The sequence below is a fragment of the Pongo pygmaeus genome, chromosome 6 (genome assembly GCF_028885625.2).
Source record: "Pongo pygmaeus isolate AG05252 chromosome 6, NHGRI_mPonPyg2-v2.0_pri, whole genome shotgun sequence".
Classification (NCBI taxonomy): domain Eukaryota; kingdom Metazoa; phylum Chordata; class Mammalia; order Primates; family Hominidae; genus Pongo; species Pongo pygmaeus.
The window spans coordinates 2,672,360-2,685,452 of record NC_072379.2 but is presented as its reverse complement, the minus strand read 5'-3'; the positions used below and the strand labels follow the sequence as shown (position 1 = coordinate 2,685,452).

General features: G+C 53.7%; 1 protein-coding gene across 22 annotated transcripts in view; it reads left to right on the top strand.

The window, feature by feature from the left end:
• Window positions 1-13,093, top strand: part of IQCE (IQ motif containing E) — a 50,204-nt gene that overhangs the window by 22,613 nt on the left and 14,498 nt on the right. For all 22 annotated transcript variants that reach the window (XM_054494559.2, XM_054494557.2, XM_063667194.1 and 19 more), the window contains 7 exons: window positions 626-698; window positions 1,092-1,141; window positions 3,063-3,226; window positions 4,757-4,812; window positions 6,813-7,012; window positions 9,804-9,908; window positions 11,687-11,777. In XM_054494559.2, the coding sequence (XP_054350534.1) occupies window positions 626-698; window positions 1,092-1,141; window positions 3,063-3,226; window positions 4,757-4,812; window positions 6,813-7,012; window positions 9,804-9,908; window positions 11,687-11,777 (739 nt within the window). The remainder of the gene's footprint in view (window positions 1-625; window positions 699-1,091; window positions 1,142-3,062; window positions 3,227-4,756; window positions 4,813-6,812; window positions 7,013-9,803; window positions 9,909-11,686; window positions 11,778-13,093) is intronic.

The window sequence follows — 13,093 nt, the reverse complement described above, 5'->3', positions numbered from 1 at the left end:
TGGGCCGTGTTTTGGTTTCTTTAAGGGAAACTGAGGCCACATATCCATTGCCTCATGTCTCCTGTTCATACAATAGTTCCCCCCTCATTTCCTGCTGAATTTTGACAACTTAAGTTTGCAGATTTTGTCTCGTTTCAGTGCAGAACCTCCATGACTTTGTTTTCGTTTCTCTATCGGTGTCTCTATCTAGTCTACTCTCTGTTGAGAGCAAGGGGATGGCCTGACAGTGCCGGGAAAAGGTGATTCTCTCTTCCTTACAAAACCAACCAGTCAAAGACAGCTTGTCCTCTCTAAGCTCCAATGTCTTTCTGCACCATTAATCTAGTCTTTTAAAGACAGCATCTTACTTGGAGAAGAATATCTCTAGGGAAGCTGTTTACTCACTTTGGAAAGCAGCTGGTCTACACAGGAGATGCTTTCTGGCGTGAGGAATTCTCCCATCAGGCTCGAAACGAGTCACTGGTTCAAGGAACAAGTCAAATGAAGGCCCATTCAGGCTTTTCCCTCCCATCCTGGGTCTTTTCCAAAGCCTCTCCTCTTCCGAATGTTCTGGGAAACTCTTCCTCTTGCTCTGTCCCCTGGGAACACTGGCACGTCCCTGTTAACGCTGAACTTGGGTTTTCAGCAAACTCCAGAGCGATATGAAGACTACCAACTTGGAAGAGATGCGGATCGCCATGGAGACGTACTACGAGGAGGTGTGCCGTGCTGGGTGGCGGAGCGGAGGGCGGGCACCGTGCTGGGTGGCGGAGCGGAGGGCGGGCACCGTGCTGGGTGGCGGAGCGGAGGGCGGGCACCGTGCTGGGTGGCGGAGTGGAGGGCGGGCACCGTGCTGGGTGGCGGAGCGGAGGGCGGGCACCGAGTGGGAGGGGGCCGGCGCTGGCCCCAGGTCGTAGGCCAAGCCCAGGTGGCCCGGAGCTGCACTCCCTTCAGCCCGCTCCTGCTTCAGCCCAACGGAAGGATGAAGTGCGGCCACTTAGTTCCCGCTTCTGGCCATAGGCAGCAGTCAGGACTGTGATGTCGGTCTTTTCAGATAAGGTCTTCTCCGTGCTAGCCTTGTGTTTTCATGCATTTCAATTTGGTATTTACAGGTGCATCGTCTTCAGACCCTCTTGGCAAGTTCTGAAACCACTGGAAAGAAGTATGATGGCCGTTTGCAAGCTGTGTTTTGTGTGTTGCCTTCACGTTATGGAAGCTCCTCTGAGAGCGTGTGGCTGTCACGTGGGTGCGGCATATACTGCCCTTAGCTTGGCAGCAGTGCCAACACTGCACCTGTTCTGTTCAGGGTTAGAGTTGACACATTTCCATTTGGGGTGTTCACAGACTCCTCATAGTGACCACGTGTTGACGGCCAACGCGTGTTCAATGCTGCCCGTGTTCGTTATAGATTCTACATCCTGCCTTCCAGCTTAGAGCTAGAAAATGCTGTTTCAAAGCAGATCCACCTTTTTAGGAAGACATTGCATACAAGGACAAGTTTACTTTGCCACCTAATGTTTTCCTAAATAAGTTTATCAGGAGAAACACTGAGGTTCTCCTTGTCTGGTAGATCTCCCACATCCCTTTCCCAAAGGATACAGCACCAGGCTTCCATCCACTTTCAGGTGGCTGATCCCTGATCATGGCTTTGGCCATGTCACTGTCCTCTGCAGCAGTTTGCTGACGTCATGGACTGCTTTCCTTTTTCTTTACCCCTAATCCTTAAGACTGGTTGGAAAACTGTCTGTAAAGGGCCATATACTAACTACAGTCAATTCTCATTATTCAGTTATAAAGCATCTGTAGGTTTCTGTTGTGTAGTGGTAATCACGTCTGCCTTACAGAGTTATAAAGTCTCCATGAACACGGAATGAGCGAAATGGGAGGTACAGGGCTCCTGCGAGCTTCTGCTCACAACATTTTTTTTTTTTTTTTTTTTTGGAAAATGTCACCCAGGCTGGAGTGCGGTGGTGTGATCTCAGCTCACTGCAACCTCCGCCTCCTGGGTTCAAGTGATTATCTTGCCTCAGCCTCCCAAGTAGCTGGAACTGTACAGGCACGTGCCACCACGCCCAGATAATTTTGGTATTTTTAGTAGAGACGGGGTTTTACTATGTTGGCAAGGCTGGTCTCGAACTCCTGACCTCAGGTGATCTGCCTGCCTCGGCCTCCCAAAGTTCTAGGATTACAGGTGTGAGCCACCACGCCCGGCCTGGTCACAACATTTTCATCAGCTAGTCAATGTATAACCTGGCTAACGTGTGTCTCTGTTTAAAGACACCCTATTTAATAGTGATTGTGGATTAATTTTCATCAAACTCACGACTGGCCTGAATGAGGCTTCTTGCACTCACATAAGTGTCTCCACGGGGGCCCACACAGCCTTCCTGAGCTTAGGGGCACTGGACGTCACTCAGCACTGCAGTCCAGCCCACGCAAGGCAGCATCACCAGCAAACAGCACAGAAACGTGAGAGCCACAGCGCCAGGCAGGCTACAGAAAGCACACTTGTTTTTACATGAGCTGAAGTGAGGAGCCGAGCACCATCTGGGTCAGCCCCAGCTGGGAATGTGCGCGCCAGCGACTGGCATTTTTCATCACCTGTGCACATGAGAGAATTCCCACAAAACCCGCATGAGTATTGATTTTGGGCTGACGGATCTATTTTAGCAGCAAGCATGTTTGCAGTTACGGGATCTGCAGATAATGAGGATTGACTGTACTTTAGACCTCATGGGCTAAGAGGCGAAATCCAAGCTATTCTGCAGGTACCTGGTGTAACAAGATACGTTTCCACAGCCCTTCTAGCGGTGGCATGGAAAGTATAATACTGATGCTTGAACACGATATTTTGTTACACAGGTTTACCTTGCATAAGGATGGAGTTCCATTTTGGGTGCTAACGTTTTGCTTATTTAGGGTTCAAAGTTATTACTGCCTATTCGATTTCAAATACTCACCTGCAAAAACCACTCTGAGCTCACAGCCAACAGAGCAAGCTGTGATTCACCTGTCCCTCATTTCAAGCGTGTGTGAAACCAGCTTAGCAATGCAAACCTCAGCCCATGATTTGGTTGTTCCAGGCCCCTGGGGGAGAAGAAGATGGGCGCCAAAAGGCAGAAGAAGATGGGCAGTGCCCTCCTGAGCTTGTCCCGGAGTGTCCAGGAGCTCACGGAGGAGAACCAGAGCCTGAAGGAGGACCTGGACCGTGTGCTGAGCACCTCCCCAACCATCTCCAAGACACAGGGTACCTTCCTGAAAGCCACTCCAGGAGGCAGGCCAGGGAAGGGTGGGGCGTGGCCACTGGGTAGGCCCAACTGAGGGCAGGCACCACGAGGGCAGATGTGAACCCTTGGGCGATGCCAGTTCCCACGTGTGCCAGCACCTGCCGCGGGCTACGCGGTGCCCTGGGGATGGAGCTGCAAACGGAAGCTCACAGACATCCCTGGAGGAGACAGTGCTGTGGCAGGGAGGGAGGAGCAGGGTCAGATGCGTGACACTTGTCAGATGGCCGTAAGAGACATGGAAGAGGGGAGGAGGACACACTTTGGGCTGAGGCAGGTGGTGTGTGCAGCTGCAAGCAGGTTGACAGGAAGGCGCCCCCAAGACAGTGACAGCTGAGCGGGACCCGGAAGGGGCGAGATAGCCATGAAGACGGCAGCAGGGGTGGGATGGGCGGGGCAGGGCTGAGTGCCTGGGAGACACGTGGAGTGTGGCCCCTGAGGCCCAGCGGGGCGAGGCAGGGTGCCATGGGAGCCTTAGGGGTGCTGTGGGAGTGTTAGGCAGAGGGTGGAGGGGGCCATGCTGCTTCCCGAGGCCCCCTGGCTTCTGTGCAGAGACAGGGATGGTGGCAGACAGAGGCTTCTGCACTTGTCTAGTCGGGCTGCTGGTGGCCTGGATGCGGGGAGCGGTGGGTGTGGTGAAAGGTGGTCAGGGTCTGGTTGCATCTTGTAGCCGGAGCTTAGGGAAACTGCAGAGAGGGTGTAGGCTCTGAGAGGGAGCAGCCGGGCTCCAAGTCTTTTTGTCCTGGCAACTGAAAAAGACAGAGTTGCTATTTCCTGAGATGGGGAGGGCAGAGGGGCAGGTTTGGGGAAGGGCCAGGCTCCAAGTCTTTTTGTCCCAGCAACTGAAAAAGACAGAGTTGCTGTTTCCTGAGATGGGGAAGGCCGAGGGGCAGGTTTGGGGAAGGGCCACGGGAGGTCTGAGTGTGTGGGAGTGCGGGCCAGGCAATGGCTGTGTGTGTGGGGGTGCGGGGCAGAGGCCTGGGCTGGAGAACTGAGCATGCGAGTCACCAGCACTTAGGTGGATCGAGTGAGGTCACCTGGAGTGAGAGGAGCAGGGGGTCAGGCCCTGACCTTGGCGGTGTATGTGGGGGCGAGGGGCAGCCAGCGAGGCAGAGGGTAAGAGTGGCCAGCGAGGAGCTGTGCATGCCAGGAAGGGGACAGGCTGAGAACCGATTGTTGGATTTGGCAGAGTGACAGTCATCGGAGATCTTGATGAGAACTGTCTTAATGGCCTGGCCAGGTGGAATCGGGAAAGGATGTCACCCCGAGATGCTTGGAGGCTGTTAATACAGACATCTCTTCACAATCCAAGGGGGCAGAGACTGGGCCAGTGCTGGCAAAACTCTCAGGTGGCCAGGACCTGTCGGTGTGGCTCTGCAGCCCCGCAGGCTGCTCCGGCTGCGGAAGAGGAGCCTCAGGCCGTACCTGAGAAGGGTGGCCCTGCTGGCAGTGCCCACCAGGACGCCGTTTTGAAACCGCATTGCTTCCATCAGGTTATGTGGAGTGGAGCAAGCCCCGGCTGCTGAGGCGCATTGTGGAGCTGGAGAAGGTGAGCAGGCGTCTCAGTGCCACTGTCGTTGAGGACCAGGGGCCTCATGCAGTGGGGACAGGCTCACGGGGTGCGGAAGGTGGCACTGAGCATGGCACTGGCTGTCCGCCAGGCAGCGCCACACACAGACCACAAGGAGACTTCTTCCAGGTCTAGACAACGCTGAAGGCAGGTCTCACGCCCCTCTCTGGGCTGTGAGCTTCTGTGTGTTGCCGCAGGCAGACGCGCTTCGCACTGGAGCCCCTCACAGTCCAGCCCGCCTATGCAGGCTGTGGGCTGTGCACTGCCCGCCGATGACCAGGCACTGCTTCCCACCACTCGAGTTGTGTTGGAATCCACAGGAAACTGTTGACCCAACTCCTGGCCAGCCAGAAATGTCGGGAAATGAATGTTTCCCCACATCCCCTACGCGACTGCAAAGTAGGAATTAGGCTGATTCTATTGGAATTGGACCTTTGTTTTGTTTTGTTTTTGAGATGGAGTCTCACTCTGTCCCCAGGCTGGAGTGCAGTGGCGCGATCTCAGGTCACGGCAACCTCCGCCTCCCGGGTTCAAGTGATTCTCCTCCCTCAACCTCCCCAGTAGCTGGGACTACAGGTTCCCACCACCACACCCGGGTAATTTTTTGTATTTTTAGTAGAGACGGGGTTTCACCGCATTAGCCAGGATGGTCTCGATCTCCTGACCTCGTGATCCACCCACCTTGGCCTCCTGAAGTGCTGGGATTACAGGCGTGAGCCACTGTGCCTGGCTGGTGTTTTTTTTTTTTTTTTTTTTTGAGATGGATTCTCACTCTGTCGCCCAGGCTGCAGTGCAGTGGCGTAATCTCGGCTCACTGCAACTTCTGCCTCCTGGGTTCAGGCAGTTCCCCTGCCTCAGCGTCCCCAGTAGCTGGGATTACAGGTGCCCACCACCATGCCCAGCTAATTTTTGTATTTTTAGTATACATGAGGTTTTACCATGTTGGCCAGACTGGTCTCGAACTCCTGACCTCAAGTGATCTGCCTGCCTTGGCCTTTAAAGTGCTGGGATTACAGTCGTGAGCCACCGCACCCGGCCTGGACCTTTGTATTTTAAATAGTAAATTAGAGCGTCTGTGTTGTTTGGCCAAGCAAAATAAACCTAGAGGGAAAAACATTTTTAAAAAATAGTTTTTTACATATTTACAACGTGGAAAACTAGCCAGGTGCAATGACTCACACCAGCAATCCCAGTACTTTGGCAGGCTAAGCTGGGAGGATTGCTTGAGCCCAGGAATTTGAGACCAGCCTGGGCAACATAGCAAGACCCCATCTCTACAAAAATAAAAACAATTAGCCGGGTGTGATGGTGCACATCTGTATTCCCAGCTACTTGGGAGGCTGAGGCAGGAGGAACACTTGAGCCCAGGAGTTCAAGAATGCAGCGAGCTGTGATTGCACTCCAGCCTAGGTGACAGAGCCATACCCCGTCTCAAAAAAAAAAGAAGAAAAATTTCTATAAATTGTGGGCATTTAAAATATAGAACTTGTTGGGAAGTCAAGCCACCCGGAGGCAGTTCGGAAGCACAGTGGGCAGCACGTCCCAGATCCGGGAGAGGCAGGAGTGGAGGGCGGGGATGGGCTCAGCGGCACTTTGCAGGCGACACCAGGATGTCACTCGAGACTGAAAGCATGAAGGTTGAAAATGTCGGCAGTTCCAGGGGACAGGAGGGTAGATGTGCAGAGTCGTTTGAGTCCCCTCCCCTTGTGCTCTCCTCTCTGTTTTAACGCCTTCTGCCGGCGCCCTGCCTCGGCGGGGGTCTGCACGTGCCTCGCTTTTGATTAGAGTTGAGCAGGGATCATGCTCTTCCAGCAGCCTTGTGCTCAGCGGCTTCTCCGGGTAACTCAGGTCCCCTCAAAGCTTTCTCGTGGCCCTGCTGGAGACTCGGTTCGCCATGGTTCAGTGTCCCTTTTCTGGGTTTGGTAAATAGAAAGTAGAAATGAGAACTAGCATCTAATACATGCCTGTGTTGCCTCCAGAAACTAAGTATGATGGAGAGCTCAAAATCACATGCCGCAGAGCCAGTCAGATCACACCCGCCAGCCTGCCCTGCATCCAGCTCTGTGCTGCACAGACAGCCAAGAGGTGACCGCAACAAGGACCATGAGCATCTCCGAGGGGCCTTGAGAGACCTGAAGGAAGAGCGGACCGCCCTGCAGGAGCAGCTGCTGCAGAGAGAGTAGGTCCTCCGGAGGCCCCGCCAGTGTCCCCACAGGCACAGCTGCTACAGAGAGAGTAGGTCCTCCCGAGGCCCTGCCAGTGTCCCCACAGGCACAGCTGCTGCAGAGAGAGTAGGTCCTCCCCAGGCCCAACCAGTGTCCCCAGAGGCATAGCTGCTGCAGAGAGAGTAGGTCCTCCCCAGGCCCAACCAGTGTCCCCAGAGGCATAGCTGCTGCAGAGAGAGTAGATCCTCCCGAGACCCCGCCAGCAGCCTCACCAGGGAAGCAGCTCTCACTCCCTGTGGAAACTGATTGTTGCCAGGGTTAAACAGTTGTCAATTTGGAAAACTGTTCAGCTCGTAGTAGTCACTGCATAAATATTTTTATATGATTCTAAAACTGCTTACATTTTGGTGGTGAAATAAAGGCAGCTTTAGTGATAAAAAGAAGATACTGGCTGGGCGCGGTGGCTCACGCCTGTAATCCCAGCACTTTGGGAGGCCGAAGTGGGAGGATTGCTTGAGGCCAGGAGTTTCAGACCAGCCTGGGCAACATAGCAAGACTCCATCTCTACAAAAAATTTCTTAAATTAACTGGGCGTGGTGGCTCATGTCTGTAGTCCCAGTTACTCAGGAGGCCAAGGCAGGAGGATCGCTTGAGCCCAAGAGTTTGAGGCTGCAGTGAGCTATGATTGTGTCACTGCACTCCAGCCTAGGCAACTGAGTGAGACCTCAACTCAAAAGTGTAGGGAACGGTGGGAGAGCACATTTAAATCTCTCCACCCTGAATTCCAGAGGAATCTTCAAATTGTCTATTAGAGAGGAATTTACTTTCATTGGGTTATGTAAAATCAATTAGATTTTATGCAGCATGATCTTAATTCAGAATATGTTTATGGGGCATATGATCTATTAATACGTATGAAATAAAACATAAATGCTCCAGCCTGACGCAGTGGCCCACGCCTGTAATCCCAGCACTTTGCGAGGCCAAGGTGGCAGGATTGCCTGAGTCCAGGAGTTCGAGACCAACTTGGGCAGCATGGCGAAACCTCGTCCCTACAAAAAATACAAAAATTAGCCAGTTATAGTGGCTGAAGCCTGTAATCCCGGCTATTTGGGAGGCTGAGGTGGGAGAATCACTTGAGCCTGGGAAGTCGAGGCTGCAGTGAGCTATAATCGTACCACTGCATGCCAGCCTGGGTGACAGTGAGACTCTGTCTCAAAAAAAAACAAAAGAAGACATAAATGCTATGAAATACTTGGTGTGACCATAGGGCTGGGAAGCAGGGCCTCACCGGGTGTTCCGGAGTTCAATGACCTGTGGCCACGTAACACCCGGCCTGGTTCCTGTCTTCTTCCTGTTTGCAGCTCCTCTGGGCTCGGCTCCTTCATGAGTCAGCCACCTCCATCATCTTTGGAATGATGTTTCTCTCTAGTTTGCAAGAACTACAGTGACTTGCCCCTCAGACCAGCAGCAGCAGCAAGAGCTAGGAGCTGGTTAGAATGCAGGCGCCCAGGCCCTACCCCAGCCTTCGGAATCATACTCTGCATCCAATGGGATCTGCAGGTGATTTTTTTTTTTTTTTTTTTTGAGACAGAATCTCACTCTGTTGCCCAGGCTGGAGTTTAGTGGCACAATCTGGGCTCACTGCAAACTCTGCCTCCCCAGTTCAAGCAATTCTCGTGTCTCAGCCTCCCAAGTAGCTGGGATTACAGGCATACGCCACCACACCTGGCTAATTTTTGTATTTTTAGTAGAGATGGGGTTTCACCATGTTGGCCAGGCTGAGTCTGGAACTCCTGATCTCAAGTGATCTGTCTGCCTCGGCCTCCCAAAGTTCTGGGATTACTGGTGTGAGCCATCACACCCAGCCCTACAGGTGATTTGTGTGCACTTCAGGGTCTGAGAAAAACTTGACCAGTGCCTCCCGGCCTGCTACATTCTCTGCTGCCTGCTGTGAACAGCAGAAGGCCAGCCCATCACCACTGTCCTTACCCCTCACACGAGGTCTCAGAGCGCATTTATGCCAATTGATAGGTCCTTTGTAGAAATTAGTATTTCACGACAAGCTTTTCCAATTAAGCAGTCATTACAGAGTTCGTAGACATTAGGTAAAAAAAATTAAGGTAGTCATTATGAAAGGTAAATAACTTCTGGAATTATCTGTGAAGCTGTCAAGTGGCATGACAAGAGCCACCTCTTATGAGCCCTTACTGTGTGACAGGGGCTCTGCGAAGCACTCTAGGGTCTCTGGCATTTAATACAGAGACTCACAGGCCCTGAGCAGTCGGGGCTCGCAGACAGCATACAGTCCATCTGAGACTCGGACAGAAGTCTCCATGGAAGGCCAGGGTGTGGCCATCACACCGCGTGGGACGCAAGAAACGCATCTGGGAGCGGTTCAGCTGGAGCCCCGCACAGGCAGTGCCACGGTCTAGGCAGGGCAGGCCCCTGCCCCATTCACAGACCCCGCGCCTGCCTGCAGCACTCTCACGCGGGTGCGAGGTCCGTGCCAACGAGTGGCGGCTGGAGGGGCAGCTCCTCATTCTACGGCCTGATGGCAGGGCCTTCTCTGGCTTAGTCCTGTTGATCCCCTGCACGCAGCAGGTGCTCGGTTCAGGGCAGGCGGGGCCCTGAGGTCTGTCCTTGGCAATGTGTGATTAGAAATGGGCCTTTTGTGCTCCTCCTGCCCCACCATCCGCTGTCCTAAGGAAGGGTTGAGCACCGTCATTTTCTGAAGTGCCTTCCTGCTCTGATATAACCTACAGTTTTCGTGAACGCTGACGAGTCTCCTATTCTTGTGTGCAGTTTGGAGGTGAAGCAGCTCCTGCAGGCGAAGGCCGACCTGGAGAAGGAGCTGGAGCGCGCGAGGGAGGGCGAGGAGGAGAGGAGAGAGCGAGAGGAGATTTTGAGGTACGTGACCCGGGTCAGGGCTGGAGAGGACCCAGGCGAGTCCGCACTGCTGCTACCACTGCAGCCCCCCATGACATCTCAGCCTTGCTGCCAGCCGGCTTCTTAGAAAGGCCAAACCTCCCCACAGTCTTTCCATGGTTTTCTGTCACCCAGCCCGGGACTAACCTCTTGGTGCTGAGCAGGGCCTGCCCTCTGGCATCGTGGCCACCTCTCAGGGGCATCCTCTGCTCTGGCTGTGCCAGCACCTGCCCCTTCCCAACCAGCCGTCACACTGGCCTCTGGTCAGAACCACCCAGGTGTGGGCCACATCCTCAAGAGGGGCCACCCGTGCCCTCACAGTAATGCCATTCGCGAGAGCCAGGAAGCAGCGCCCACCCCACGGCCCATCAGCTGCTGGTGGACAAACACCCTGAGGTTGACCACACGTAGGCGCAGAGTGGACGGAAGCCCTGACCAGCCCGGCCCGGGGACCCTTGAAAACGTGGTGCTCGGCAAAGGAAGCCAGACACAAAAGGCCGCATAGCACACGATTCCTTGCACAGGAAATGTCCAGAACGGGCAGACCCACGTGACAAGTGCTGCTGCTAGGGGCTGGGAGGGGAGCGAGGACTGCTGACGAGCATGGCTTCCTTTCTGGGGCAATGCAAACATTCTGGAATTAGATAGGGGTGGTAGGTGCACAACATTGTGAATATGCTAAAATTCACTGAATTATACACTTTAAAATAGTGAATTTTATGTGATGAGTCTTAACTTTTTAAAATGCACAAAAAACTAGGTTAGAAATCTGAGCAGACATATTTAGCACTCAGAATAATTAGTAAGACATAGACTACCGGAATGAAGAAAACCTTGGCCAGGCACAGTGGCTCATGCCTATAATCTCAGCACTTTGGGAGGCTGAGGCGGGCAGATCTTGAGGTCAGGAGTTCAAGACCAGCCTGACCAACATGGTGAAACCCCGTCTCTACTAAAAATGCAAAAATTAGCCGGGCACAGTGGCAGGTGCCTGTAATCCCAGCTACTTGGGAGGCTGAGGCAGGAGAATAGCTTGAACCCGGGCGGCAGAGGTTGCAGTGAGCAGAGAGCATGCCACTGTACTCCAGCCTGGGCGACAGAGTGAGACTCTGTCTCAAAAAAAAAAAAAAATAGAAAACATTTCATTTTCAGGAGAAATCTGACTGAATTCTGTCAGAAGGCTTGAATTAAAGTAAATCTGAAAGGGCACATGTGCAGAAATGAATTTTTTTGTTTGTTTCTTTTACCTTTAGTACTTGGAATGAATATCTAAATTGCAATGCCTTCTGTTCATACTGTTTACTAAAACCCCAGTGGTCAGTGGTCCCTGCTTATTTATCTCAAATGCTTGGGCTCAAGCGATCCTCTGGCCTTGGCCTCCTAGAGGGTTGGGATCACAGGCGTGAGTCCCCACGTCCGGCCCGGCCTCCTACTTACTTATCATTCACACAATGGATTCTTTTTTTAGTTCTTAGCTGTTTCAGGAGAAGTGCTGGGCCCTGGGGGTCCTCAGCCCCGGCCTCGTGGGGCTTCCAGCCCAGAGCAGGAGACAACAGGAAATCCCGGCCTGCGATGGTTTCTGGTGTTGTCAGGTCATAGCTGGAGCCCAGTGGCTCAGGGAGACGTGGCCCCACCAGCTCTCTGGAGGCTGCCTGGTGTCCCCCTGTCTCAGCGTGGACCGCCCGCCCCACCCTGCCCTGTGCCGGCCTTCATCACATAGTGACAGGTGAGGTGTCTCATCTTTTCGCTTTCCGCCTTAGAGAGGAGATTCAGACGCTCATCAGCAAGCTCCAAGAATTGCAAGAAATGAAGAAAGAAGAGAAAGAGGATTGCCCGGAAGTTCCTCATAAGGTACAGTGACCATTCGGTTGAGTCTCCCGTCAAGTGCGGTGAGACTTTGGCTGGTCGTGACGGTTCTGACCGCTTCCCTGCCCAGAGTTTTTTCTGACCATCCACTGACAATCCCACTCCCTTTTATCATCACCATTGATTTCTATAACTCATGTGGTGTGTATCGAAGTCCGGGGTTTTGGATTAATTGACTGTCAGCAAATTGACTTCTCGAACTGATATTTGAGTCTCAAGGCTGGTGAGTAAAGAGTTTCCCAAAAGCCTGGTCATGCGGAGGGTGTAGTTATGCGGCCGGAGCTGTCACTGAGAGGCAGGAGGGGCTTGGGGGGAAGGACGAAGGCTCAACCAGGCCCCTGCATGGACCTGGGCTTGCGTCCTCTCCTCTCATCTAAGTTCCAGAACACGAGGTTGGCAGCGCCTCAGCGGGCACTGCCCTCTGGGTGGGGTGGGGCTTCCTGTGCCCTCCCTGCCATCACTCAGCTGTGCACGGGTTGAACGTGGAGTGACTGTGAGCAGGGAACTGGCAGGTGAGCAGGGACCCCAGATGGATGCTCTCCTGCCTCTCCACTCCCTCAGCGTGTGTGGACGCTACCCGGGGGCAGCTGGTCTCTGTGGTTCCGAGGTCCCTGCTCTCTGCTGCCTCCCTGGAGGGTCGCAGCCATGCTCCACTCACCATGGCCGGCGCTGCACTTGCCTCCCTGGAGGGTCGCAGCCATGCTCCGCTCACCATGGCCGGCGCTGCACTTGCCTCCTTGGAGGGTCGCAGCCATGCTCCGGTCACCATGGCCGGCGCTGCACTTGCCTCCCTGGAGGGTCGCAGCCATGCTCCGGTCACCATGGCCGGTGCTGCACTTGCCTCCCTGGAGGGTCGCAGCCATGCTTTGCTCACCATGGCCGGCGCTGCCTGCACTTGCACTTCTGGTGCTAGAAGGGCGTCCTCATAAATCCCCTTCCAATGGGTAGGATCCTTCAGAGGGCAGGTGTGAGCCCATGCATGTTCAGACAAAAAGCAAGGAACTTGGTGTCACCATCCTGAGGCTGCAGTTTGCTCTAACAGGAGCTCATGGATAAAACCAGTAGAAGCCACCGCCTGTGGTCCCAGCTGCTGGGGAGGCAGCAGTGGGAAGATGGCTCGAGCCCAGCACCTCTGCACTCCATCCCGGGCCACAGAGCCAGACCCTGTCTCACTAAAAAAAGGAAAGAAAGAAAGAGAGAAAGAGAAAAGAAAAAGGTCTGAAAATAGAGAGAGGAGAGAAAGAGAGAGAGAGAAAAAACAAAAGTGTCTGAAAACACTGCTGAAATACAGCCTTTTCTGT